The 26,901-nt window shown below is 41.4% G+C and overlaps 1 protein-coding gene across 5 annotated transcripts in view; it reads left to right on the top strand.

Moving 5' to 3' along the window:
* The window catches only part of Doa (CDC like kinase darkener of apricot), a 58,866-nt gene that overhangs the window by 26,342 nt on the left and 5,623 nt on the right, over positions 1-26,901 (top strand). The window contains exons 1-6 of one of the 5 annotated variants that reach the window (XM_013306140.1): positions 4,526-4,582; positions 5,655-6,771; positions 14,324-14,450; positions 24,882-24,963; positions 25,511-25,577; positions 26,186-26,299. In XM_013306140.1, the coding sequence (XP_013161594.1) occupies positions 5,753-6,771; positions 14,324-14,450; positions 24,882-24,963; positions 25,511-25,577; positions 26,186-26,299 (1,409 nt within the window). In that variant the 5' untranslated portion in view covers positions 4,526-4,582; positions 5,655-5,752. Of the gene's footprint in view, positions 1-4,525; positions 4,583-5,654; positions 6,772-14,323; positions 14,451-14,833; positions 16,745-20,717; positions 23,994-24,881; positions 24,964-25,510; positions 25,578-26,185; positions 26,300-26,901 lie in introns of those variants that run through there. The other 4 variants (XM_013306141.1, XM_013306138.1, XM_013306136.1 and 1 more) reach the window with 4 other exon arrangements.

The raw sequence follows: 26,901 nt of genomic DNA, 5'->3' as shown, positions 1-26,901 counted from the left end.
AGCTATTTCCACGTTCAGTAATGAGTGCACTTGCTCAAATTAAACTCTCTAAAATGATTGCTTCGTTCTCTCCGTCCTCTCGGTTGATATATTTAAGCTACACATGACGTCAGTTATTTTATAACGTCATTATTTTAAATATCATTCTTAATGTCTTGTACAATTTGTACTGATTGTCTTCTAGGTCAACTATTCGAATGGAAAATATTATGTATGTAAAAAGTCAGACAAGAATCATATTGAAAGTTTAAACATACACTTTTATGTTTATAATTTTGTCTGTGGAATTGTATTTTATAGCTTTTTAATCAAGTTTTTTTTTAAATGGACAGAACTCCATAAAGGCAATACTTTAATGGCTGCGGCGACGTTATTTATTCATGTTACGCTTGCTTTCTGTTTTAATATATTATATTCTTACTATCGATGGAAAGCAATTAGCTGCCTTCGAATAAATTAGCCGTTAGTGTTCGTTAACCTCATCAATATTAGAACCGCAATAAAAACCAATACAACTACAGCAATTAGATACCTTTCTAAACATGACTCATTAAGAGTGGCATGTAAAAAAAGTGGAATAATTTACCCTGATTGCCGTATTACTTGTTAAATCGGGGCAATTGCTAAGAATTGAGAATCATCGGTGGACTAGATGACGAATCAATCGAGAGTAATGTTCGGGTGTGCGTTTTGTCGGTGCTTGACCGATTCTGACCTCGGTGATTAATGAGCACCGTTACCGCTAACTCACTAATGTTGCGTTAAGTTTTGAAACATCGCTCGCGTCCGCCTCCTGCTTACGTACCTACATCTATTACCTCGGACTTGCGGCGTCCATCACATAGGTCCAACTGTCTGTTGTTCGCTTTTATATTTCTACCAAAACATATCTCGAATGTTCTACAGCACATTGTCTCCTTCCAAGGTTACGATATCTCTATTAAGTAAAATTTCATTGTCTGCGAATCGTACTGTGTTATAGCATGAAAAAGTGCGGTCTATTTATTGTACGTACAAACACGGAACTAAATTAGAGTGCAAAAAAATATTTTTTTTAATGTACCTTTTGATGGACAAGCGTTTACAAAAGCTAAGCTCGCCATCTCAGAATGCCAGGAAGTACATGTACGGCCGCTATTTTGATGTATTGTTTAGATTGTGTTTGACTCGCGCTGACCCGATCAGCTCCGACCACCATTTACGGTGGCGGCTTAATTTTATGTTAGTAAGCGATCACTTTGTGGTCACGGATAACTATAATTCAATTTGCTGTGATCGTGTGTCTATTACACGATATCCTAACGAGCTTGTATTACTGTATCATCGTTTATATACTAATACATTACTATGTATTAGTTTTTCTACGTATGCATACAAATGAAATATAATTTAACTTGTATGTCATAAATAGTATTACATACATTAGTAATGTTAAAAATCCAGTTATAATTGTAAACAGTTTTATAATGTTCTACTACATAACTTATCACTGGCAGAAATCTATGAAAACACACAGAAAATTACTGGTTACACCGAGTTCAGGACAGTTGTAACAAAATAACAGAACACGATTCCATTGTTTTGTCAAGCTATGAATCCTCGATTATCACAAGCTAGTTCTCAAGCATTGTTTTCTAAAAACTCGAACGATCTGCGCGCTCCGATGATTAAGCGGTGCCAGCTCTCGTCCGTCGACCGATTTTTCTTTCGTTAGTCTCAGCGGCCTAGTAAATGAACCATTTGGGTCATTGGACCTCGCCGTTCGCCGCCTCCGGTGTCATTATTTTTTTGCTGCCGTTTTCTTGTCGGCAATTGTATTGGCTCACAAAGCTAGGGTTGTCGACAAAAACAAACGTGAGATTTAATAAAAATAGGATTTACCTTATTGTAAGTAGATTAAACTATAAATTACTATACAATATTCTTTGTAAAACAGAAACATGATTGTGTATGAAAACTCAGAAAATAAAAATATGTATTTAGAACGATACGGAGATAACGGTCCTAAGGACGATGATGAGTTATTCACTGACAATGCCTTTCGGCAACATCTTTTTTGGTCGCAGGGTCTCTCAACTTGGCGAGTCATTTTTCGTAAGACACTGAACTCCCGTTTTTTATTAATTAGTTTCAATTACTGCATCAGCAACAAATGTATATTTTTCATTCCAATGAAACAAAATTGATTATTGGCTAGCATCATGTTTCGACATTAAACTTAATATACATTGTAGTACGTCAATGATGTTCAATGTATAACTTGGACCCTACAATGCTCTCTGAATATCTTTCCCCTGATTATATGAATCTACGTATTTTATAAGGTCATTGTGAACTATTTACGTTGTGGATAAGAGGTCAGGCGAGCGTAACGTAGCCTTAACGCTTGAGCCCGTGGAATCATGTGAGCGAATAATCGTCGGCAGTGACACACATCACGGTCCAGCCCGCGTCGATCTCGTCTTGGACATAAATAAATATTAATCCAGCCGTTAAATAATATCGTCCGCATGTTTGAACACATCTAGCGCCGCATTTAACGCTATGGGATTAGTAAATGAAACTTATTAGGGATTAAATAAATCAAGTACATTTTTTAAATTAAAATACTAATACTAACTTCAGTAAAGTAGTTAAAAGAAATTCGAATTGCTGCTACATTTCACGTTGGAAATGCAACATGTTTATGTCCAGTAAACTCCATGCCTAGCCAGTAGCCGCACAGAAAGCCACTATCCTTTTATGGTCTGTTCTGCCAGGGGGGTAATGGAACTTTTATAGAGCGGTGTATGCACTGTTTACATTTAAAGGATGAATGTCTAATAAACGTGTACATTCAAGATTCGACTACACCGACATATCATGTAAACATGTCTGTTACTACGTACGTTTTAAACTTTTTTAAAGAACACGGTCGTAAACTCTAAAATTGCAAAAGTAGCGAAGTGACCGCTGCTTCTAGATATCATACTAATATTATAAATGCGAATGTTTAGATAGATGGATGTTTGAAGGTATCTCCGGAACGGGTAATCGGATCTTGATGAAATTTGGCATAAATGTAGAACATAGTCTGGAAGAACGCATAGGTAACTCATTAAAATCTTTTTTAATCGCGGGCGACAGCTAGTACCCAATAATGTATTCTGCTACAATGAATCCTTTGCATGTCTTTATGCGAGCAGTGTTTATGTAAGAGTTAAATAAACTCATTATTTTCTTATTGCCAGACGGTATGTGTTAAACGATTGAACAATGATCTATAGAGTTTATTTCTTGACGTTAATACTGTCTGTTCGTTTGTGTTGTCTTTCTATAGCAAGACAAACCAATCAATTGATAATACTCTTATTATATTCCGATTTATAAAGATGTATAAGATTGAATTTAAATAGAACACCCTTTAAAAAATAACCTGTGCTAATAAAAGTGATGGCAAAAAAATTGTTAAACCAAACCGAAAGTTTTATTCGCATTTCTCGGTAACGCCACGTAGGCGAATTATTTATGTCTCAACTTTCAATTGGCTATTAATTTAATTTGTTTTTGATATTACGTTCGTTTACTTTCTCTCGTCTTTGATTTATTTTTGATTATAAATTGTTATTGTGGTAGGATATGATTGCTTTATAAGTCATAAAACTATAGATTAAAATTTTTGTTCTTACATCTAAATAAACAGTAGTTTTTTTCCAAGTACAAGTATAATAAATTACTTCACTATCAAACAAAAACGGTACTAGTTATGTTTATGTTTCTTATTGCGTGATCAAATGGAAACAGTGTGTCGATGTATTACGATAAAGGGACTGGTTGTTTACGTTGATATAGTTTTGGTGGTGGCAGCACTGTACACCCACACATTGCGGCACTAAAATACGATTAAATGCAATTTGCAATTGTTTCGAAACTAAAGGTGGCCTTGTGACTCGAGCCATTCGCAATATTTTCATGATTTCTTTTTGTTAAAAAAAAAAACATTTACTTAATCGCACATTTCCTGTAGCCATTAAATACTAATAATGACCGTTTAATTGTTTCAGGTACTTATATCAATATATTAAAGCAAGAATATTAAGGTGAGGTCTCTGAACACGTCCACTAAAAAGTTATTTATATAATAAGAAATACGTTGATTCAAGAGAGTTCGTCGTACTAAAAGAAAATAGCCATCGCGACAAAATAAATCAAACTATGTTAAGACATATAAACACGTTAGATTTTTTCGCGTTGTATATTTATAAAGGACAGTTCGTTACAAGTTTCCGATAGGTTTCCATTCCTTTTAAAGGATAATTTCCGCGTCTCGATGTAGTTTATTAGCGGCGACGTTAGTGGATGCAGGCGGGTCGCAGTGTGACGGTAGTGAAGGTCGGCGGTGCTGCGATAGCAGCCCTAGTGCCTGGAGATAGAGTCTCAGGCAGGCGGTGCGGTGCGGTGCGGTGGTCGCGGTTGTAGTATCAGGAGAGAGGCGGCAGTGGTGGGGCCAGCGAGCGGCGAGCGCCGCTGCCTGCGCCCGCCGGCGGCTCAGTCACAGCGGTGCACGCACACCGCACGCAGTTCTCGCGCGCGCAACGAGAAGGTACACGCCTCGCACACTTCGCCTTGCCCCTCGATACACGCATGCACTCGTTTCCGGTGCCCGCATACAATACTATACCTCGCAACATCCTATGCTGCGCTCGTCGGAATAGCGCGGACAGTGCATTTGTTAGCCGATACAGAGCAGTGAAAATGTGTTGAACTAGATATCGAACTTGTTCTTACCTTTACAAATAGTGTCTGAGCTACAAGCTTACTTGCGACGGCCCGTGTTCTTATCTCGTGAATTATTTTTGCCATAATGCAACTAACTTGACACAATTTTATATAATAATAGTGCATTTATATACCGCTGTTTATAGTAATAAACAACAAAAATATTATTTTTATTTAAGGTCCGTGTTAGAAGTACGAAATATTCGCCAAACTGGCTTTAACAATGCTAAACAAACTGTTGCAATGTGTACCTGTTGCTTTATGTTATACGGCAACAGGTCGCGCGAGTCCTAGAATAGGCATTTATATATTATATCAATAATGCTGTGTTGTAAAGGGCTGAACGGCCGAGGATGTATCGGCCGCGGGCCATATGGCAACTGCTCGCCATATTAGGGACGCCATCAAGGCGACACTTGTTGCACTTATACGGCGCAACTGCTCCACATTACGAGTTAATATACGCGAGCCGTCTTATCGTTATCTATGACTTAATGGACTGCCTTCGATTGGCGGTCATAGTTCACGATCTAACAATATTGAAGCAGTATGTCGGTGTACTCGCTTGTATGTAGTTACTCGCGGCGGAGACGCACTATCGTGACGATGGCTAACATAACTGCATACGAGATGAGGTAGACGGCGGATCGCGAGTGCGTTATGCAAGCTGCGAGTGGGAGCGCGGGGCGGTTCGTTGACCAGTGCGTTGTCCCGCCGCACGCCGCCACTCCGCGCGCCACGCCGCCGCCCACCGCGAAGGTCGCGGCCCACGGACTCACGCACAAATACTGCTTCACGACAACTTCCAGCCGCGAGTGCATTATGCCGTGCATATACCCGTCGCGACGAATGTCTTTGGTTTAACACATTTTCACCGCTGTATCATCCCGTTTCAGGTAGAGTCGATATGTGTTCAGTGTACTCGGTGCTAATAAAAGAACTATCGTGAACGAACATTAGTTTAATTTAACTATAGTGGAAATTTGATCTCAAAATGGTGACTTCGAGAATACCGGCTTATTCTTTAAATTCGGAGTTCAACAGGGAGTTCAGAAGTTTCCGTATAACGAGAGCCACGCCGCGCTCCACATTATACGCTCCCGCCATCGTGCCCATACACGAGTACCCAAGAGTGAGCGTCCACGAGCGGCGGGAGGCGCTTAAGGCGGCACTGGCCAAGGCCTGGTCGTCCAAAAGCAGCGACAAGAGGAAGCACGACACGTGGACCGTGCCCGGCGAGCAAAGCAGGGCCGGCATCACGGCGGCAGACTTCACTCTTAAGTCACAGTGCAAAAACGGTGAGGAAGGCTCACGGGTGGCGTTCGTCAAACACGAGTTCGAAAGTAAAGAAGCAGAGCGGACGAAGGAGACGAGAGTAGAGAACGGCCAACCCTCCGGCTTCGGCTACACCCGCTCCACCAACGGAATAGACATACAAGAAACACTAAAGAAAGGCTGTGATAAAGGATTGCACGGTAACGATGTAAGCTACGGTGACTACTTGAACAATGTTCCTAAATGTAAAACTAGTTTTGAAAGTAACTTCCTCAAACAAAGCCAAGAGGAGCGTTACAGCAAACGAAACGGGTACGAAGCGACGTCGAAGCGCGTCGACAGAGACATTAACTTGAACGACGTCGAATACGGCAGCCTCAATGGCGACACGTACGATTCTTTGAAATATTCGCGATCCGCGAACGGAGCAGAATCAGTGCAATATAAAAGTTACGGTAAAATAGACACCGTTAAGAGTAAATTACTCAACACGGAGGGGCCGAAAAGCGTAACGTCTTGCAACGGCGAGAAAAACGGATACGCTATGTCGGAGCGACGCAGCGGGCGAGACCAGGCGCGGCTGACGAGCGGACCGCGCGCGCTGGTCGAGCAGCGGCTGGCCGAGCGGCTCGAGGTGAAGGTAGCCGAGCTGCCGGCACTCTACCTCGGCCTCGACTCCTGGACGCCCAAGTCTGCCGCCTTCCAGAAGAGTATGCGCGACCACGAGTGGAGCGTGTCGTATGTACCCACTAGCCACACACTACTGCACCCTACCCTACTAACACATTCCACACCCAGACAATTATGCCCGATCCTCTATGCGCCAGGAGCAAGTCGTTTAAATGCAATGCTGTTAGGTAGGAACGAAGCCGGCGCATCGCGACCGCATAAAAATAGAAAAAGTGGAGCCCGCTGCGAGCTGTCCCGAGCTCGCAGTACGCTGACTTGCGCTACCGGTCTTAGGCTAGCAGCGCATTGCACTCCATTTAGATTTATTCCTTTTATTGTATCTATTTATCGAGTTTTACGACTACGACCAGGCGCAAAACATATCTAAGTCAGTCTTAATACTTTAAGCGATTAAAGCTAGTTAAATTAGTCATTATTGCACAAACATAATACGAGTATACCGTTACAAGATATTTAGTCATTGGCATGCAGAATACGAAACATCGACCTCTTTGAAACATATGTCGTTTTAGCCTATTCGTACACAATCAGTGAACAATTCGTCTGTTTGAGCCGGCGCATTAATCTTAAATCGGTACGCCCCGTGACATGCCTATAAATCCAATTATTGTCACGTCACTGAGCCTATTTACCTGAATTATAAACCGCGAGGCACAGGCGGGCCGGGGCCCAGCAGAGCCGGTTGTGTAAAGCCGTTGCACAAGCCGTCGTGACTCACCACCGAGCTTTATTCCCTCCCCCCTGTATGTTACTAAATATCCTTTGCTAATTGTCGCGTCGTGGTTAAGTAAATGAGTACTCACTCAACAATGTATAGAAAACAAGACGTTAATATACGCCAGTAGAACAATAAGAAAGTTTTTAAAACACATACATGTTTCCGCTTTGTTTTCCATTGTATTAACATTATGCATATCTATAAATTCTCAAACATAAGCAAATATTCAAGCGTGGTGGGCGAATCGCGCAGCTACGGCTTAAAAGATCTCTCGTCTCGTCTCGTCTCGATAGCATTTGGAGAATGTTTCAAGGTCTCGTCCTGGTTTATACGGCCCGTTTAGGATTTGTCAACCCGGTAACAGTTCTGACGTAATTCTTACTTTATTGTCTACATTTGTTTTGCGAACACGTCTTCTGCAGACTGACATTCAACTGCGAATCTAATTCTTGGTATATCTTTCTTTGTTTTCACATAACGCGACTATCGAAGGACTGAAGTAATGTTCAAACTTCTTAGTGAGATTTGTTGCTTTCTCACACAAGATGCGAGATATTTTCACTTTACAAACACTTTATTCAAGTTTTTATATATTGCTAACAAAAGGCGTAAATACTAGTTTGTGATTAGAGCACGCTGTCATAATATTTCCTTAGAAATTACTTTCAATTTGTAAACATTGATGCTTTTGCGATTCTTTCTTTTCAATACATCGGCAACGTTTAATATACTTATGTAGTATAGTCACAACAACATATTTGCTCTAGTTTTCAATAAGAACGGAAACTTGCGTACAGTTATTTACACTAATTACCATTACAACGATAACCGGCCACGAATAAATGACCGAAATTTACAACCGTATCATTGACGGCTCATGTTTTTTGCATACCGAGAATGTTTTCATTTTAACCTGCATTGCCCACGCCTACACAAATATTGCAGATGTAAATTAATCTGCTTGAATCAAAAATGGTGTTACTGCAAAGAAAATTATACTGTTAATAAGTTACGAATACAATGGTTGTCTGTGTCTACATTTAGCCATTTCTTAAACTATTATAGCTACTCGTCTCTATAACCTCTAATTTACTTGTACGTTAGTTCTTAAATTTTGAGTATAACTTAATCCTAATGTCTCAATGAAGTCATTACCAATGCCATTTTTAGTTTATTACCTCTCCTACTCATACAATTATTTAGTTTTTCAAGTTTGTCCGCTCTTCAACCCACTGGAAAGACATTAAGTGAAATTAATGATCATTCTTTTCCAATTTTTATCACTTATCTTTCCGTATTTGTTGAAAATGAGAGAATGGCTAATTTATATTGCATACCAAATTCCTATTGATGTTTTTAATTATTTTACGAGCCTTCAGCTATAACAACAAAATACATTAAAGTAAATGATTAAAAACATGCTATTTATGTAATCGTCTTAACACCCACCCGTTTGGAATATCAAATTGTACACTGAGTCACATTTACATTGCCGTCACTTATCTCGGTCCATTATTTATTTATAATCTCTTATCAAGATTTGTTATGAAAAAAAAACTGGTTGTACGCGTCTAAGTTGGAGCCAGCTACGCCTTCAGTTGAGACGTTTGTCAAATGTCAAACTCAGTTGTGGTGCCGGTCAACTTTCACCGTGTGCACGTGTACGGTATAATACCCCCCTACATTATGTAACATTGTCCCCACGAGATGCAGATAGATATGCTAAGTGTTTGTTTCTTAAACATGCAAGCATCAATATTGCACTTCCTCTCGATGTTTGTTTTTTTTTATTCAAGATAACCGTCAGTTGCAGTTTGTTTTGGTTTAAACTAGCTTGGCGAGATTTTGTCCATACAGAATCATTCTCAGTTACATTTTTTTTTGGACTTAATCAGTATTCCAACGTTTTCAAGTTATGCAAAATAGTAACATTCTATTAGAGTAAATTCGTCGTAGGAATTGTAACTTTGATATGATTACATGCATCGGGAATAGAAAGTGTATTGTGCAACTCCACAGTTGAAGTATTGCCGGGTTACGATATTGTTCCTCAGAGGTATCCCTATAGTAAGTGCCATTATTAATTTTGTTAAGGTTTATATTTTTAGCAAATTATTTGATTAGGTAATTGGTTAGTTTCGTCTCCCAGTTATATAAAATTTTCTGTTCGACTACCAAATTAGGGTTTAGGCTTGTTATACGCTATACCCAAAAAATGTCTTACACGATGACAGTAGAGCAGAAATATAACGGTTTTATGGTGAGAACAAGTGATTGATACAAATCAGTCGGCCTCTTGGAACATAATTAAAAATTGAAATGATTTCTTCCATGGATGGTTACATTTTTGGTACAGGTATTTTTGTTATATTGTTTAGCATTAATTATCGTTCGTCATTGACCCACCGCCGCATTGGGTGGGTCAGCGTGTCCGCGTGTTGACATGAATCGCAGTGATCAGTCATCCAGCGCGGCCTTGTCTGCCATCAATGTGATCTTTGAATGTAGTCGTGGTAATCCTTACACGTAAACATTACATTACATTCTGCACCTCTCATTTACACTGCATTGAACAATATGTACTCAGTTTTATCAAAGTCAACGATACTTTACGCGTTTCGACGTAGATAAATAACATTGAAAGCACCTATCAAGATCAAATGTAATACAATCTTACATCTGAATCTATTCTTTTAGTCGTTCATGCAATGTTAATTGTTAAATTTTGTCGCGTATCACTCCAAAGTGATCTAATTCAATAGACACTGAATAGCGAGTCTCCTTGACCGGACGCGGGCCGCTGCCAGTCGAGTCGCATTGTGAGAGCCCGCCTCGAGATTTCGTAACCGGCGCTGCACCGAGATCGATCGATTATGGTCATTGTACAGGCGTTCCACTCTCGCGCCACGAGTCGACCTCTGAGCACAGCGGCGCGCGCGCCGATTTCCTTACCTGTCATATTGTCACTATTGCGACGCTTTATTGGGTCACGTAACCTTTAATCACTTGAGTGTACGCGCTCACTGTGAAACACCAGGCCGTCTGTTGCACGAACGCACTCTGCGGAAAGTAAAAATACATCGTAACATTAGGAAACATGTTACGCGACGAATCGAAACGAGATGATTCAATGCGTGTTGTCTGCCGTCTAAATATAAAGTACCGTTGTGTGAATACCGTATCTGTTTGAACGTTGACCGCATTGCAATTTAATGATTTTCCTTCATCGCGCTTTCAGTTAACCGTATTTGCACAATTACCTTAACGGCGCGAGCTACCGAGACGTTCCGCTTAGAATTATGAATACTGCATAATACCTTCCAAATACGGACAACCATGACTGCTCCATTCTTTACAAACAATTTTAACAAACGTCGCGTGAATTGTGCCAACAATGGATAGATGGAGCGACTGTCTACAAATCTTGATAACCGAGCATTCCTTCGAGCTTTTATAGTGACAAGTTAATGCATTTTACCTCGTCGCCCGCAATGACAGCAATTAATTACTTAATGTTCAATGTGAATATCAATTGCTTTACGGTATATTTGTGACGATGCTTTAGTATTCACTTAAGATGATCAAGCATCATAGAATCGGAAATGTTATCATCGTTTGTATTTAGAAAATGCTTAGCAGCGGGTTTTCGTGGAATATTCATACGAACATCGAATTCTAATGTTGATGAGCGATCGAAAGTGAGTGTTCCGGTGTTTATCATGCGCCGAGCGACGCACGCCGCGTGACGCGCGTGCTATGCTTGAACGTTGACACCGGCGCTGCTCATTTTAAGGCTCTATCACACGTATAATGAATAATAATAAAACACTAAACTCTGTTTGAATGTATTACTTGACTCTTAAAGCCCTTGTGAAGTTAAAAATATTTAATTTTTAATTACTTTAGTTCATGTAAAAGGAAATTTTCTTATTGGTGTTTCCCAAAAGGTAGCAGTTCGAAGGTAGCAGGCAGCAGCAGTTATTCGATATTTAAAAAGACGACCTAGCCCCATCGTACACGAGGCAACGTAAATTTTCTATCATCGCCAAAAACAGTCGTTTGTCAAGATCGACGGAAGCAAAGTCGTTGCAATGTTCAAGTTGGCAGGGCAAATTTATACAATTGCCATGCAGTCGCTATGCAGTCGCGTCGAGGATTGCAACCATGCAATGTTCGTTTAGACGATTTACGTGTCGTGTCGTGTGTAAGAAGGGCCATAGACCTACTAAAACTTTTTTTTTGCGCCTGACGTTTGTGTGTCATTGCCTTATTTATTATGCCGGCGACCCTCAAAGTGGCATCGCACCTGCGCATTAACTCATTTTCCGGCTCAAGTGCCATTAGTGTCATTGAATTTGTTGAGATTAATTTCATGGTGGCTGTGTAATCATTCACGGTGTTTTAACCTCGTTATTTGCTTTGTTGCATCTGAATCGTATTTAACTTTAATTCTATTCATTAAATGAAATCATAATTTAGAAAATAAAATGTCTTTTGATAGTGTCATGTAGCTTAAACTAAAACTTAAAAATGCTAGGGACAATTTGGAGGAAAAGGTTAATACTATGAATAATACAATCATTTATTCAGCAAATGAAATGCTTAATATTAATATTTTTCTAGATGACGAGTTTGGACTTTGATTTTTTAATGTATAAACTTTTTAAAGTTCATGAGTATTCAATCCACGAAATGTTTTTCGAAACATAAGTGCACGATAACTTTGTTATGCAATAGGTCTTTAGCAATCTAGTTCATTTACATTTAGAAAAGAGGAAGTCCCCATCGTTAAATATATGCCTTTAGTAGTCGTCTTTCTTTCATTTATGTCACACTTCTTTATTTATGAGTGCCGATATACATTTAAGTAGCAAATTAATTAGTGAACATTAAATTAATTTCCTATAAATGTCATTAATTTGGACTAGAAATTTGTGAATTTTATTAACATTAATTTTTACACACACATTTGATATTATTTGAATTTGGGAAATATTCTCACGCACAAAATTCAACAGCCTTAATTTTTCACATCTAAGTAGTGCGTAAAATTGCCTACAATATGTAACATATACACTCGTAAAATAGAATGTATCACATGTCGCGAGGAACGTCGAAGGTCTACGTGTACGAGGCCCAAGTTCAACTTGTCGTCTGGCGCTAAACAATGTGACATAACGCCCAGCTTGACTAGACGCCTTCGCAAAGCCTTTTATACGCAAAGATTTTTCAAAGGCCATCCTGAAAAGGCTCTGTCAACTTATGATGCAAGCTTGCAATATTTTTATAGATAAATATGTTATTTGCAATTTGTTCAATGCTGTTTCATAGTAACTACGATTGTAGTCATCTATGCTTCTATTTTTTAATATTAAATGAATTGTCACTACATTTAGTTACTTTAGTTAGTTGAGGCTGAAGGATATGATTTAGAAGACTTAATAGACGTATAGTTAGATTTTGTTATTATAAGAAATTTATTACAATCAGTATTTATATATAAGCAGATTATAGACTAATTATATTACGGTTGTTTGCGCAGTGCAACCGCAGTCGGCGATGCTGCCTCGTAATCGACGCGCATTACTTTCATATACTATCCTTCACCGCGAAACATAGGGCTGGTAAATCTGAAGCGTTGCATAGTGCGTTTCGGGCTACGGGCTTGACATCGATGTTTTCGGGTCTGATGGTTGATGTACAAGCAACCTTTTTAGTCGTTCGACAAGGATCAAAATGTATAAGTCACTAGAGGCCGTTTTTCTTTCGTAAACTACGACTTTCTAAGAAGTCATGGTCGCCGTTTTTTTGTTCGTCACTGATCGGTTCTACGTTTATTGTAAGCTGGCAGCCCTAGTAGTAACTGAACCAGACATGTTGTTTGATCTGTTGAAGAATCTGTGTTTTAACTCTAGTCAAATTGACTACGACATAGCGATTGTATTTCGCGCCTGCTGGTAAGTATATAAAAGTCTTGTCCAATTGCATTTGCGACTACTTACTATTAAATTACCCATGACATTATTTTCTATCTGGACCAACGTTTGAAAATTTTTAGATAGATTTTTTTTTGTTAATTATGCATGTCAACAAAATTTTAATAAAAAAATTTACACTGCGTAATATGCAAATCGTTTTAACAACTAAATTTTAAACTTATCCACCTAATTCGGAAGAATTTTCATTTTCTTTTTTTACAAAACGAAGTACCGCTTAAGTGTAACAGTAAGATACGATTTGTTTACGTGTGACGCGAATAGGTTCCGCCGCAGGCTGCGATAGTGTGCTGCCGGCTCTCTTGAAATTAGTAATGATGGGGTACGTACCTCGACAAGTTGGTGAGATGCGCGCGCGCGGTTATCTGTTAGTCCGTCCGCGGCCGCAGCGCGCGCCGCCGCGTGCTGGCCGCACCGCACCGCATCGACCTTGACCATCTGCGATGACTCGACGCAACTAACGTCTCTCATTACGTGAAAACGCAAAAACACTACAAAAAGATCTCGGCTCAAGTTGCGCGCGCGCCATTAAGCTAACCAACGCGGTGAAGTACAGTGCGTTATATCGAGTATGAGTAATTGTTTACTGCAACAAACAGCTGCATACGGTTTTGACGCTTAACAAGTTTAGGACATTATCGAAAACATAGGGACGGGGCAACGGCGTTGGGCCGCCGTCAGGGCGCTGCTGCACGCCTGTTGCCTACCGTCGACCGACGCTCTACACCGCTTGGTGGACCCACATTCCGGTTACTCAGAACGGTCGCCAACGTTAGTAGATTACTACTCCTGGACGCACCGACCTCACCTTTATATTGCGCAAAGGACGTTTTAGCCCTTGCCCCTGTTCACTAACCCTACAGCCTCTCGATCGCAAATTTCACAGCTCGGAGCACTCGTGGAGGCGGAGAAATGAGCGCTCGAAGCGATCGCACCACCGGCGCTCCCCCACATCGCACCGGCGGAGGAGACACCACCGCGACGAATCCTCCCCGCGCTCACCACCGGATCAGGTGAGTCCCACTGTTTCATAATTGTTATTAATTTTAAAAGATGAATGAAAGGATGGTATGCTTATTGTTGTAATCCGACGCTCTCGCATCATCACTATGAAGTGTCCACCCGAAAATTAGTACGTTAATGAATCGATAGAGACCGTGAACGTGCCATTGGTAAGCATAGGCCGGAACCAGAGTAATGAATAAACGTCACCGCGACCGTTTGGGCGAACGCGCCCGACGGGTTTGGCGCGAGTGTGCGCGTGCGCATGCGCCTTCTCCCATGAAGACGCGCGCGAGAAACGGCGGCCTCCTCGCGCTTGTTGCGCCCGTTCTATTTACGTTCCCCTTCGTCACGCGGACCGCCTTCAGTCAGTCGCCAAGCTCAGCCGGGCGGCCAGCGCGTGTCCGCCGCGCCTGCCGCCGCGTCGACCGCCATGGCCGCGCAGCCGTCGCGTCCGCCGCCGGACAACCTACTCTTCCGCGGCCCCCCACCGGTCCTGCCGCGTGTGTTACTGCTGCCGGCTGACACTCTAACCTGCGACACCGCACTCCCTCCTGGTGCTCTTCCCAATGCTTTGCAACAGATGAACAACGTGGGTGTACCGTGCGAGGACTTGTTTGACAGCCAAGCCAACAATCATACATTCGAGAATAACCCTTGTGCTGATCCACACCTTTCACCACTGTTACGACGGACTCACAGTTTTGACATATCTTATGTTTATGATAGTAAATGTGATGAAAACGTCGAGAGTGCATACCGACTCGGACGATCTGAACCTGATCTGTCAAAAATAGGACTGTTTGTGGAAGCGGAGGTTGCCTTAGACTGCGGGCCGATGCAGCCGCCCCCGCTCGTGTTGAACAACCCTTTCTACGATGGTTCTTTTGCGTTAGATCCCTCGTTACTTAACCAATCAATGGTCGTGCTACCCGATAACTATTTAGCCTTTGAAGATTCATTTGTTCCGACGTGGGATTACAAGCCAGAATTTTTAAATAATACCGAACTAAATCCCGAATTGTACTACGAAACATTACCCATTATACCTTCTAACGACCCATGGTCTGTATACGAACATGATAATTCAAATTACAACTACTATTCACCACAATTGGAGGTTCCCACAGACGACGGAATTCAATACATGAGGTTTAGTGATTTGGAATTTGCTTTACCACAATACATGAATTTGCCCGCTGAACCAACACTCGAGTCTTTGAAAAATGAAACTAAAGAACATGGATGTATAAATACTGAGGAGGCTACTGATAATCCCAAAAATGTCAATGCAAATAACATAAGTGAGAAACAAGTATGTGATAAAGTGGCTATAGAATCAAAAGAAACAACACCTCCCACAGACACTGTTGTTGTTGCGCCAGCGAATGAAGACAACAAGTGTTGTAACATCGACTCTAATGCGAATAGAGAGTCTTCGCGTAGTGAAGATTCCCTCAACGCTGACATATCTAATGACATTACATCTAGTTTAGCATTCGTACCGAGCAGTAAGAGCTCGCAGATGGCTCACGCCGGAGATGACACCAGCGACGACACTTCGCCTTGCTCGACCGACTACCAGGAGGCATCAGCTCTCGACCTGGCGCAAAGTCTCTCCAGTTGTGGTGACAGTACCGACTTTTCTCAAAGCAGGGACGACGTATCTCCCATACCAGAAGCACAAAATGACACCACTCCAATTGTTGACAAAGTCGAAGCAAACCTGCTTAACGGACCCCATGTTCAGGATTCAGAGAAAGCTATGGTCGAAGTGCCACTCAGTCAATTACCGTCCATTCCTCTTCAGGACCATTGTCCGTTGTCTAAAATACTTCCGGTAAATAGCCTGCCAAATGTGAAGTCCATAGATGATAATTCGAAAAAGACGCAGACCCAAAAACCTCTGGTCATCGCAGAGCCCGTTGTAAACAAAAACGATAAGCCGCCTACCGCAACTAGTAGCTCCACTCAAGCGGGTTCTATTAGTGTTAGTAACGTAAGCGCTGGCGCTTCTAATGTGTCAAACAAGCATCCCGTGCCTCCCTGTGTGCCGGCGGCGTGGCTGGCAGCAGCTCCAGCCGTCGAACGTTCAAATGTACAGAAAAATGTGCCTCAAATCTGCATTCAGAACGCGGAGGGCCAGGCGAAGGCTGCGGATAGGGGCCCCCGGGCAGGCCAGCAAGCGGCCGCGAAGGCAAGCGAGGCGGGCGCTCCAGACCCCCAGCCGTCCTGCTCCTTTGCGCCGCCGCCACCCCCTCACAATACACAGCTCAAACCTGACAAACAACAAAAAGAAGTCGAGGTCAGACATTTTTCAATTGATTTAGGCAATATAATTCGATTGATGTTTTCTCTACTTAAATAAAATCAAATAAGTAATCAAATTAGATATGCGAACTTAATAAAATCAGCGAATGCGCAATGCGCTGCCAACGGCACATTGAGACCGTTGCGCATCTATTTTAACATTATTTTAGGTCAGGGATTCATTCAAAACGTATGCTTTGATTCGCGATACTATAAAAATCAACGGACCTCGGATTTGTTTAATGCTGTGATATTGTGTTAACGTTGTGATTTTTGTCGAGTTTTCATTATTGTGATAACCTGCATGCGATATCATAATTAGTTACTGCTATCTCTTAAACCAACAAATAATATTAATATTGATATTGCCTGTGTATAAACAATGTCAATTAATTGTATTCATTTAAACAACCCATTAACACGATTCCGTATTTCATTATCGCGTGTGTATCGCGCACATATACACATGCATGAAGTCGATAAACAATTTGGGATGTATAACTGACGGAAATAGCAGCAGCAGCTGGCGCGATCTATGCGATTCAAATGGCGGCCGCTAGATGGCGCCACGCACCGCGCAAAACATGAACAAGCCACAGAAATAGCCGGGATCACCTTCACCTAGCCGTGCTACGGGAGACGGGCGGGAGCGGGACGGTGCCCACCAAATAGTTGAAGAATTACGCGCATCTAAAGTATTCATTCCTGATACAAATCATACCTTGTTTACTTATTAAATTTGGGATATTCTACTAACGTTTATAGGTAAACAAATGAACTACCAAAACATACCTACCATTTTGGTTTCGGTTTTATTTGCCAGCGTCACGCTGATCTCTGCGTTACGACCACCAATAAGCAACACTCACGTGTTACGCCATGCAAATAGGCGCCGTTATCGTATGAGGAAAACATTGCATCGTCAGTCGGCGCGTCCACAACAATGTAATAGCGGTGGTATCACAACAGCACGCTGTAGGCACGCTAACACATTTGCCTAATCGAGACTCATTAGATGTCGGCCGCGAGCAATTGCCTCGAATTGTCTGACTGATACTAAATTCCTAAATTAAATCCTGCTCCAACTGGTTCTTGTCGGGTATACGGTGACGTGGACCGTAGGGCTTATGCACAGCAAATATAAATGCGTTACACAGATCAAGATCGATCGATAGATCATTTTATAAAAAATAATAATAGGTAATGTAAGCAACACTGATTTAATATATCCCTGCATGGACATGGACATGGCGCCTGCAAAGAATGTCACATTACATGATTCATAATTTAAAAAATGCTAATAAAAGTTGTAAGTGATAAAATAAACAATTTTACACTGATGACTATTAGTTGACATTTACACAGATTTTTCCACTTCCCCATATTTCGTGTTGTTAATAATTGTTAAGGAAGTGCTAGGTTTTTCTGCTTTTTTACTAAGTTATATTGATATCGCCGGATCGGTAAAACCGTTTAAGCTTTAGCTATAATTTACCGCAAAATGTACCGAGCGATTATTAGATTGAGTTACATTGTAACATACATTGATATATTGTATATCTTTTGTGATTATTTTAACTTAATTTTTTTTTATTATTATAAAAAGTTTGGATCGATTGTTAGAGGTATTGAGAAATAAATTAATTGTCAGTTCACAGGTAACTTTATCAACTCGCACTGATTGTTGAACTGTCTTATGAATGTCAAAGTCTAGAAAACTGCACATAAAATGAACAACACTAAAGGTTTATAACACATCCATAAAATGTTACTATTTTCTGTAGCAATTTCTCGTATTTTTTAATCATACTAACATGCGAAACTTAGAATACTGCCTGTTTAAGTTGCAAGCAGGCAAAGACGACATAGACTAGAGTTTCTTACATTCACAACTGTACAATAAAAGTAACATAGTATATGCACAGGTCAAGTTCACACGATAATGGAAAGCTGTTAATCCACGGCCGGCTTGGACGTCGAGATATGGACTGATTAATGCGGTGAACGAAGTCTTGTAGCCATAGCCCACCTGTCTGTTAATGCTCGACCCTTCCGGAGACCTTGCCCTCACACTAATGTGCCAAGCGCATCGATACGTTGTAACTTAGAAACGTCCGCTAGACAAACTTAAGGACTTACGTGTGCATAATAGTCGCAAACATAGCACACAGCTTAGTCAAAAACACACCTTCACCTTATTTGAAGATTAAGAAGTCAAGTCTTATGACAAAGCGAGCTTAGATGTTAAACAGTAGTTAAGTAACATTATGATAATCTTTAAACTGAGAGTCATTAGTTTAAAAGATAAATCTTCGGAATTGTTTTGGTGCATGTGTTATCTTATCTAACTTTAAATGTTTTTAATTACTTGAGTTGTACAAAACTATGACAATAAAAATGTTATTCTCCATGTATTTTTTACCTTAAGTTTTCCCGTAATTCTGGTACAAATTACTACGTTATGTTGGTACACACATATCAAGGACCGCAGTGTCAACGTCCGCGCGTCCGTGTGATGATATAACGATTTATTTAACTGTACCGGTTCAATAATTAATGTGAACTCGGCCTTATCAACTCTCCCTTGCTAACTTATCTTTTGTTATTTATTTTTCGTCTCTGTTATTAAATAATTACCAATTTATCATTGTAGTATCATAGTATCATCTCCTTGAATGAACACGCAGTCATTGCGACACGCTATCACAGTCCGGTTGAAATTGGTGTCCAATTTTACTGTTGATTTAGTAAGTAATGATTACTCACAACTGGGGATTCATATTTTGAAATTACTACTATGTTAACATTGAATATGTTAAATACTTTTGCAGTTATAACTTACATTTTATTCTTGCTAATATTATTAATGTGAATGTTTTGATGGATGGATGGATGGATGTTTCGTTGAAGGTATCTCCAGAACGGCTGAACGGATCTCGATGAAATTTGGCATACATATAGAACATAGTTTGGAAGAATACATAGACTACTAATTATGTTTTTTTAATACCTAGCGAACGGAGTCGAAATGCGACTGATTAGTTTGCACTATTTATAGAAATCTTAAAGCGTGACGACCGCGTGTCTCAACAATCGGGTGACTTATTTATCCAATGATCGGTTCCGGGTTCAAATTCGAACCGAAACTAACGTTTGTACAAGTCATTGGCTGTTGACCGCATATCCCCGCCCCTGTCCGTAATAAGATAAAACTATACTGATAAAACATGAACATAATTCGTTTTCGATAATATTTATTATTTACATAACTAAACAAACTATGATGCTGGTGTGCAATCATCGCTTTTATGATAGATTAGTTGTCAGTTAGTGAAAAATGAAACTTATGCTTTTTAAATATTTTGAGTCCTACTTACACTAATAGGGTATTAAATACGTATTTCTTTAAATTGTAGTATTATGATACTTGTTAGGGCAGAGCACGTGTCGCGCGAGAACAACGCGGATAAATCCTGTTAGAACCGAAGTTACCATTAAATTGTTAGCGTCGTTTGCTTCGCTGTCTTTTAATTGGTTTGCCGCAAAGTTCTGTCAGTCGAAGTTTAGGAGCGAGCTAATACAAACGTACTACAAAATCGTTTATTTATTCCATATAAAGTAATATTGTAAAATATAATCTGTGTACGAAATCACAACATCGGTTGGTGTGTGCACGCGGCCGCTTACGCTAGCACAGTCGCGTCCCCGGCGTGCAGCCGCTCAGCCGCCTCGCGTCCGTTGTCACGTGTGTGTACCACTGCAAGCGCTATGGCCGAGCTGGCCTTGAAGTCAGACCGTGTCCGCGAGCCCCTGCGCTTCTCATCCTTTTACGAACTCTACAAGCGATTTCTCAAAGACCACGGCTGCAAGTGGCACGATGTCGCAAAACTTCTTAACATTGTCGCCGAAGTACTTTTCGATGTGGACGGTGCCTTTACTCGTATCGCAGGCAAGGTCAGTACTCCACGTAGTTTTCCCTATCATGAGAATGTTATAAGAAAACATTTTACTAAATATGCCACAAATTCTTTAATTGCAATCGAGAATCTTGACCGCTTTATTAAAATTTCGAATATTTTTTAATTGACTTAGTATAAGGGATATGTATGTTCTTTTTTAACAAAAGAAAAAGGTTGTAAGGCCTGTACCCTAACGGTATTACGGACGGGGTCCGCGGACCAATAGCAAGCCGGCGTGCTTTACCTGTACCCCGAACGCGTTTAGCGATCCTTGACGCATCTTAACAGCTGATAGTGCATGGCGGACCGTCGTACAAACTGCTATGAAACAAATCCAACCGCTGTTTGTGCACCGTTAATCACATATTAACTTTTCGTTTTTGTTTTATGTTCTGTGATTAAATCATGAAATCGTTTAGTTTACTTAAAGTGGTTAAAAAAGTTGTTGATTTTTTTATACTAACATTGACAGATGATTTCGGATCCCCTGAGGTAACATATGTTATATAAGCATCTTGTGTTCCTTTTTCTAGTTTGTAAAATACATGCATTCAATAGTGAACATTTGAATATATTGAATAAATATAATGTGTGAGATGCCAGATCTATAGAAACATTTGCGGAGTAAAAAGTGGTTGCAACAATTTTGACTCGTGCAAATACAGCGCGGGGAATGTTTGATATTTCATGAGCGTTTCCGTTACGTTGCGTCGTACGTCGCCTCGACTGACAACATTGTGCCGATACAGACGTGTCCATTGTGAAGCTGAGCACGAGTTGCTCTCAAGTTTGATCGCTGTGAACGCCGAGATCGATCAATATAACTATGGAACACCCGACGGAGATAAGAGAACGATGAACAAATAAAATTTTGTTTACATTATAATGATAAGAAGACACGAAGAGTAATCATGATTTAGAGCAATTTTACATCACGCTTCTATGTACGACCGTGCTATGAACAGATAAGAGTGGACTAGTTCATGATTATGCTAGATCTATCAAGATTAAGACTGACCCGAAGCTTCACATGCGATAGCCAAAGTGTGATGATTAATAACAAGTACGCGTGGAGTTGTCAGTGCGCGCACGCATCGAATTGTTCACCCACTAACCCATTTACTGAGCGCGTATTGACAGAATTGTCTTGGCGCTCGGGCTCGACGTTCGGAGAAAGGAATCGCACCCAACGCCGCCGATATCGTTGATACTCATCATTATGAATACGTCTACCGCAGAAAAAAACAAATGTTTTTTATTATTAGATCGACTAAAGTTGCTACTTTTGAATGCCGTGAAACATTAGGAAGATTAATATTAAGGTAAAGTAGTTACGACTATGTTTTTGTGGCCGTCTTTTTTTGACTTGTATCTGTTAAATATTAATAGCGCCTTGACATGGTTTTCAAAAAACATAAGTCGGTCTTTATAGTCATTATCATATTGAAGCAAACTTTAAAGAAGTCGATTCCCTGTATACAAATATCTTTAGGTGTATATCAAGGCGCGTATGAAATGGCGAAGCAGCGGCAGCGGCTAATGCGACGAAATGCGCACGCGGCGGCACCTCGGAGTGCGCGGGAGGGCGCTCCCACGGGTTGCCGATATTTTTAGTCCGCGACCATTACTTGGCACCGACGGCCGCACTCGACTGCGCTACTGATCTTTCTGAAATCCCGTCCGCGCTGCGGTACGCTCCCGGTTCAGAGTACGCCCAGTATAATATCCGCCGGCGAACTGTACGCCTCCTGTACCACACCAATCCCGGCCCCATATAAACATGTAACCCCCCTTGCGTGTTGAATCATGATGGTGGAAAAATGTTATGTGATGTGTATATATATATGAATACCCTGGTTGAATTGATTCGGTGTTGTAATTAGTGAGTGCGTAAGAGAGATGGCAGGCTCGAGCGCGGGCGGCGCCAGCACGACCAGCCCGCGGCGTCAGCGCTACGGGCGCTCCTCCACCTCGAGCGTGACTCAGTTGCTGTCAGATGGCTACTCCAGCTTTATCAACCGGCTGACGAGGCGCGGACCTTCCGAGAAAAACGACGCCGTCATCGATACTAAGCTTCACACCGCACGAACTCGTTACGACGACAAATTACTAGCTAATAAAAACTCTGCCCTCGCCAACGTTCGTCGGTATGAAAACAATAGCCATATCTCTCCTTACACATCTCTCACGTCCGGATTGTCCGGCTCTATGCGGAAGTTGAACGACGAGCGTGCGTACCCGAGCTACCTCGCGGCGACCAAGTCTAGAATCGATACATCACCTCTACATACGAGCTCCGGTCTTAGCGCTCTCGCTCGCAGTGACTCATTCCGCAGAGCACATTTGAAAGACAATCAATCATCGCCGTTCACCAAACGATACCCTCTCAAGGAAGCAAACAACAATAATATAGATCCTACACTTATGCTCGGCAGCACGCGCAGTCGTTTAGAAGATAAGTATTCCTCCGTGCTGGATAAAATTGCGATACAGAAGAAAGAAAGAGCTCGGAAAGAGAAAGAGGATCGCGATAAAACTCTGGAACCAGAGCCGATAGTGCCCCGGGGCCTGATGAGAAGTCTCACGACCGCCGTGTTTGGTGAAAATTCTTTCAAACGAAACAATTATTCGCGCGAAAAGACCAGAGATAAAACCCCTTTCAGAAATACGGCCGACCGACGATTATCGTCGGGACATAAACACGGCGATAGGAACGACTTCAAAAATGGCTTCGATGTCTCTATCAGAGATCGTCTCGGGAAGGACAGAGATAGCGTTTATCGTCGACACCAAAGGAGATCACTCCGAGCGGAAAAAAGTGACGAGAAAAGAGGTGGAAAGTTATCGTTGCATCCCGTTGATATTAACATGCAGCCGGCGGCGCGCGATCTCGTGTCGCCCTTGCAGCAAGGTGGCGAGGGCAAGGCCCACGCGACCAGGACCCCGGCTTCCTCGCCCGCCAGGGAGACCGGCCGGCAGAAACAGATTTACTTTCCGTCCAGCGACGAGGACGACGACAAGACACCCGTGGGCGACCGCGCGCTTACCGAACGCGAAACTAGACGAAAGGAAATACAAAGTCTCATCATGAAGTACGCACATTTAGATGAAGTGTACGGCCGTATAACGGAGAAGGAGAACAGCGGCGCGGGCCCTATAGGGAACTCGGCACTTAGGCCGGAGCCCCTGGGGGTGGGCGACGTGGTGGCGCTGCCGCCTGAGATGCGCGCGCGGCGCCGCCCCCAGCGGCCACGGCACCTGCTGCGGCACGCCGCCACGCCGCCTGTAAGCACTCTTCCTAACCGCCTGCGCCTGCACCTGCGCATCCTCCGCCCACCCTAACAATGTACACCCGCTCCGTGCTTCTCAATATACGCTAACAGATTATTATGCATACAAGTGAACTAAATTAACATCACAGGAGACTTAAGTAATATAATAAAAATCGTAAAAACGAGCGCAGTAAATATTATATTGAATGCATGTATTATCCAATAATTAAAAAATAAACGAAGGTAGTTCTATATACGTGTAGTGTTCATTTTCAAAACTAAATTACAGCGGTAGTTTTCGAAAGACATTTACACAATTGTACTGCTACTAACAGTGTGTTTTCGACTTAGGTAGAAATGAGGCGATACAAATCTCTCTGAGATGATAGTGCATGTGTTCAGCTTATTTGTGCGTGTTGTTACGGACAAAATGTTTCTTTATTGTATAAAAATATTAACGAGCGCCGGTCGCAAGCGAAGAAGCTCGATCGTCTCGGGCGATTCGGGTGTTAGTATTAGTTGCAATGTAATTTACTAAGGGCTCGGGTGGACACTGATTGAATGTCGTCGGTGCGTGTGGCTGCGCTTGCGAGAGTGGCGAGAGCGAGTGATGGAGTGGTGTTGATCCGTGATGAGTTGGACTGCAGGCTGGCGCGACCCGCAGCGCCCACCCGTCCGCCCTCTAACAGCATGTACGACACACATTCCAATTGTCGCTTGTCTGACGGGCAACCGTTCCATTCTGATTGTTGGGTACAACACGACTCGGGTCCGTGGCGATCGCGTGGCGCTCTCCGTGGCATGTGGCGTGTGGCGCGTGTGGCGTGTGTGCGGGGCGCGGGCGCGGGCGCGGCGCGACGACGATGGCTGCCCCGACCTGGCCGCACTGCCCGCCCTGCAGAGCTCCCGGGCGCGCTCCTCCGTCAAGGACGACAAGGACGGACACCTGGTGTACTGGCCCGGATATGTCATGGGAGCGAGATGTTCGTGTCCACAACATAACTTTACCATACCCCCACCCCACCCCATAGCTACACCATACATAAATTAAAACAAACATATACACACACACACACCCCTCCCCACACACTTACACAAAGACAACGAGATGTGCATACAATCAAATTATGCATCATATTAACCGAAACACAAACAAAAAACAACTCACACTAACAATTGACAGTTTCTTAAATGTGTAACTTTCTCAGTACATTCAAGCCCCGTTGCAGACATTCGTGTTGTACGAAGATTTTTCCACGCATTAACTTTATGCTTTTAATTTTTTTGTATTTTTCTTTAGTATGAAAAGAAATCATAAAAATATTACGACTAATTAAAAAAATTGACGCTGAATCAAAATAATTTACTTATTAATTTTGCACCCCGACTGCTTTTATAATTTTTTTAGACTTTCTTTTTTCGTAGGATTACGTGCTAATAAATGTGTTGTGATGTGAGACAAGTATCCCGACTCCATCACAGCTGTTGTTATGTGTCCAGTTGATTCATTATGTACTCGGTTACTTTCAGATAAGATCATCGACACTCTCGGTGAGGGCACGTTCGGAAAGGTGGTCGAAGTCAAGGACTTAGAAATGTAAGATATATCACTTTTATTTTACATCTATAATAATTTAAAAAAAAAACTTTTTTTCAGGAAAAACTAATGTATTTAGCAAACAAGCAAATATTTTTTATTATCAGTTTTTCGGTATTAACACCCAGAGTAATCAGGACATAAAATATACAAATATATGTATGTAATAATATTAAAATGAGGATATTAAGAGTATTTCCTCGTTTTGATGGAATGAGTTCGCACTTGTTTGCGACACAGATTTTGTTTTGGCAAAGACGTGCGGCGGCGGACGGGCTTATTGTTCAAGCTCTATTTTCATTTGTTTACATTATCCAGTCTACCTTCACTAGCCATTGCTACTAAATACACGACTTTGTATAACTTTTCATATTATTTTTCCACGATTTGATACTAAATCTATGCCTTTTTTTAAATAAGAGTTAGCGTTTTATACATGTATTGAAATACATTTTTAAGGTGGGATTTCACTACCAAAGCACTTGTAAAATCCAGTAAATATATTTAAAAAAACCTAAATTTGAAACAAAGTTTAGTACAGTTTTTTCCACAGTGGAAAAGTACTGTTATCTTTGTACTTTATTAATATTTTTTTCTTACTTTTTCAGGGAGCACAGAATGGCTCTTAAAATAATAAAAAACGTTGAAAAGTACAGAGAGGCTGCAAAGTTAGAGATTAATGTATTAGAAAAGTTGGCAGAAGTTGACCCCGACTGTAAACAGTAAGTAACTCATTGTTTGTATTTATTTGGTCCATGAAAAAGTGATAAACATCCGCCCACTTTGATAAAATATCACATATACGTCAATAGCTAGTAGCAAATGAAACGTGCAATTTATTATGCATTCGCTTTAGCCTCACGTGCATTTAGGAAATAAACTACTTCGCTTTTTATGTTAACATAATCATTAAATTAAGGTTCTAGCAGTCAAGTATATATCATATTAGCCTCTAGAACGACAAGGCATCCTAACCGGTGGCCAATCAAACTAAATTATGACAGCTCACTAGCGCCCCCATGTAAACGTCAAAAATGTAACAATATCCTATTTGTACTGTATCTGTCATTCTCTACGTCTAAATAGGTTTTATATGTTTTCTGACAGAACCAACCGCGATATCATCGCATCTTTCATCGGTTCTGATATCCTTGTTTGATATAATCTGCCTAAGTGAATTTTGTCCGGTTAGTTTAGTGTTATTGACATTAGGAAAGATATTTTGCGCTGGTACGATTATGATGGTGCGGCGGTGTGCGGGGCGCGGCTGCACCACTGTCCGCTGACCTTGCGTGTTTGTAAGCGATGTGACGGCCGGCACTGC

This window comes from Papilio xuthus, unplaced genomic scaffold, assembly GCF_000836235.2.
Source record: "Papilio xuthus unplaced genomic scaffold, Pxut_1.1 DF828258.1, whole genome shotgun sequence".
NCBI classification, from domain to species: domain Eukaryota; kingdom Metazoa; phylum Arthropoda; class Insecta; order Lepidoptera; family Papilionidae; genus Papilio; species Papilio xuthus.
This window is presented reverse-complemented; position numbering and strand designations above follow the sequence as displayed.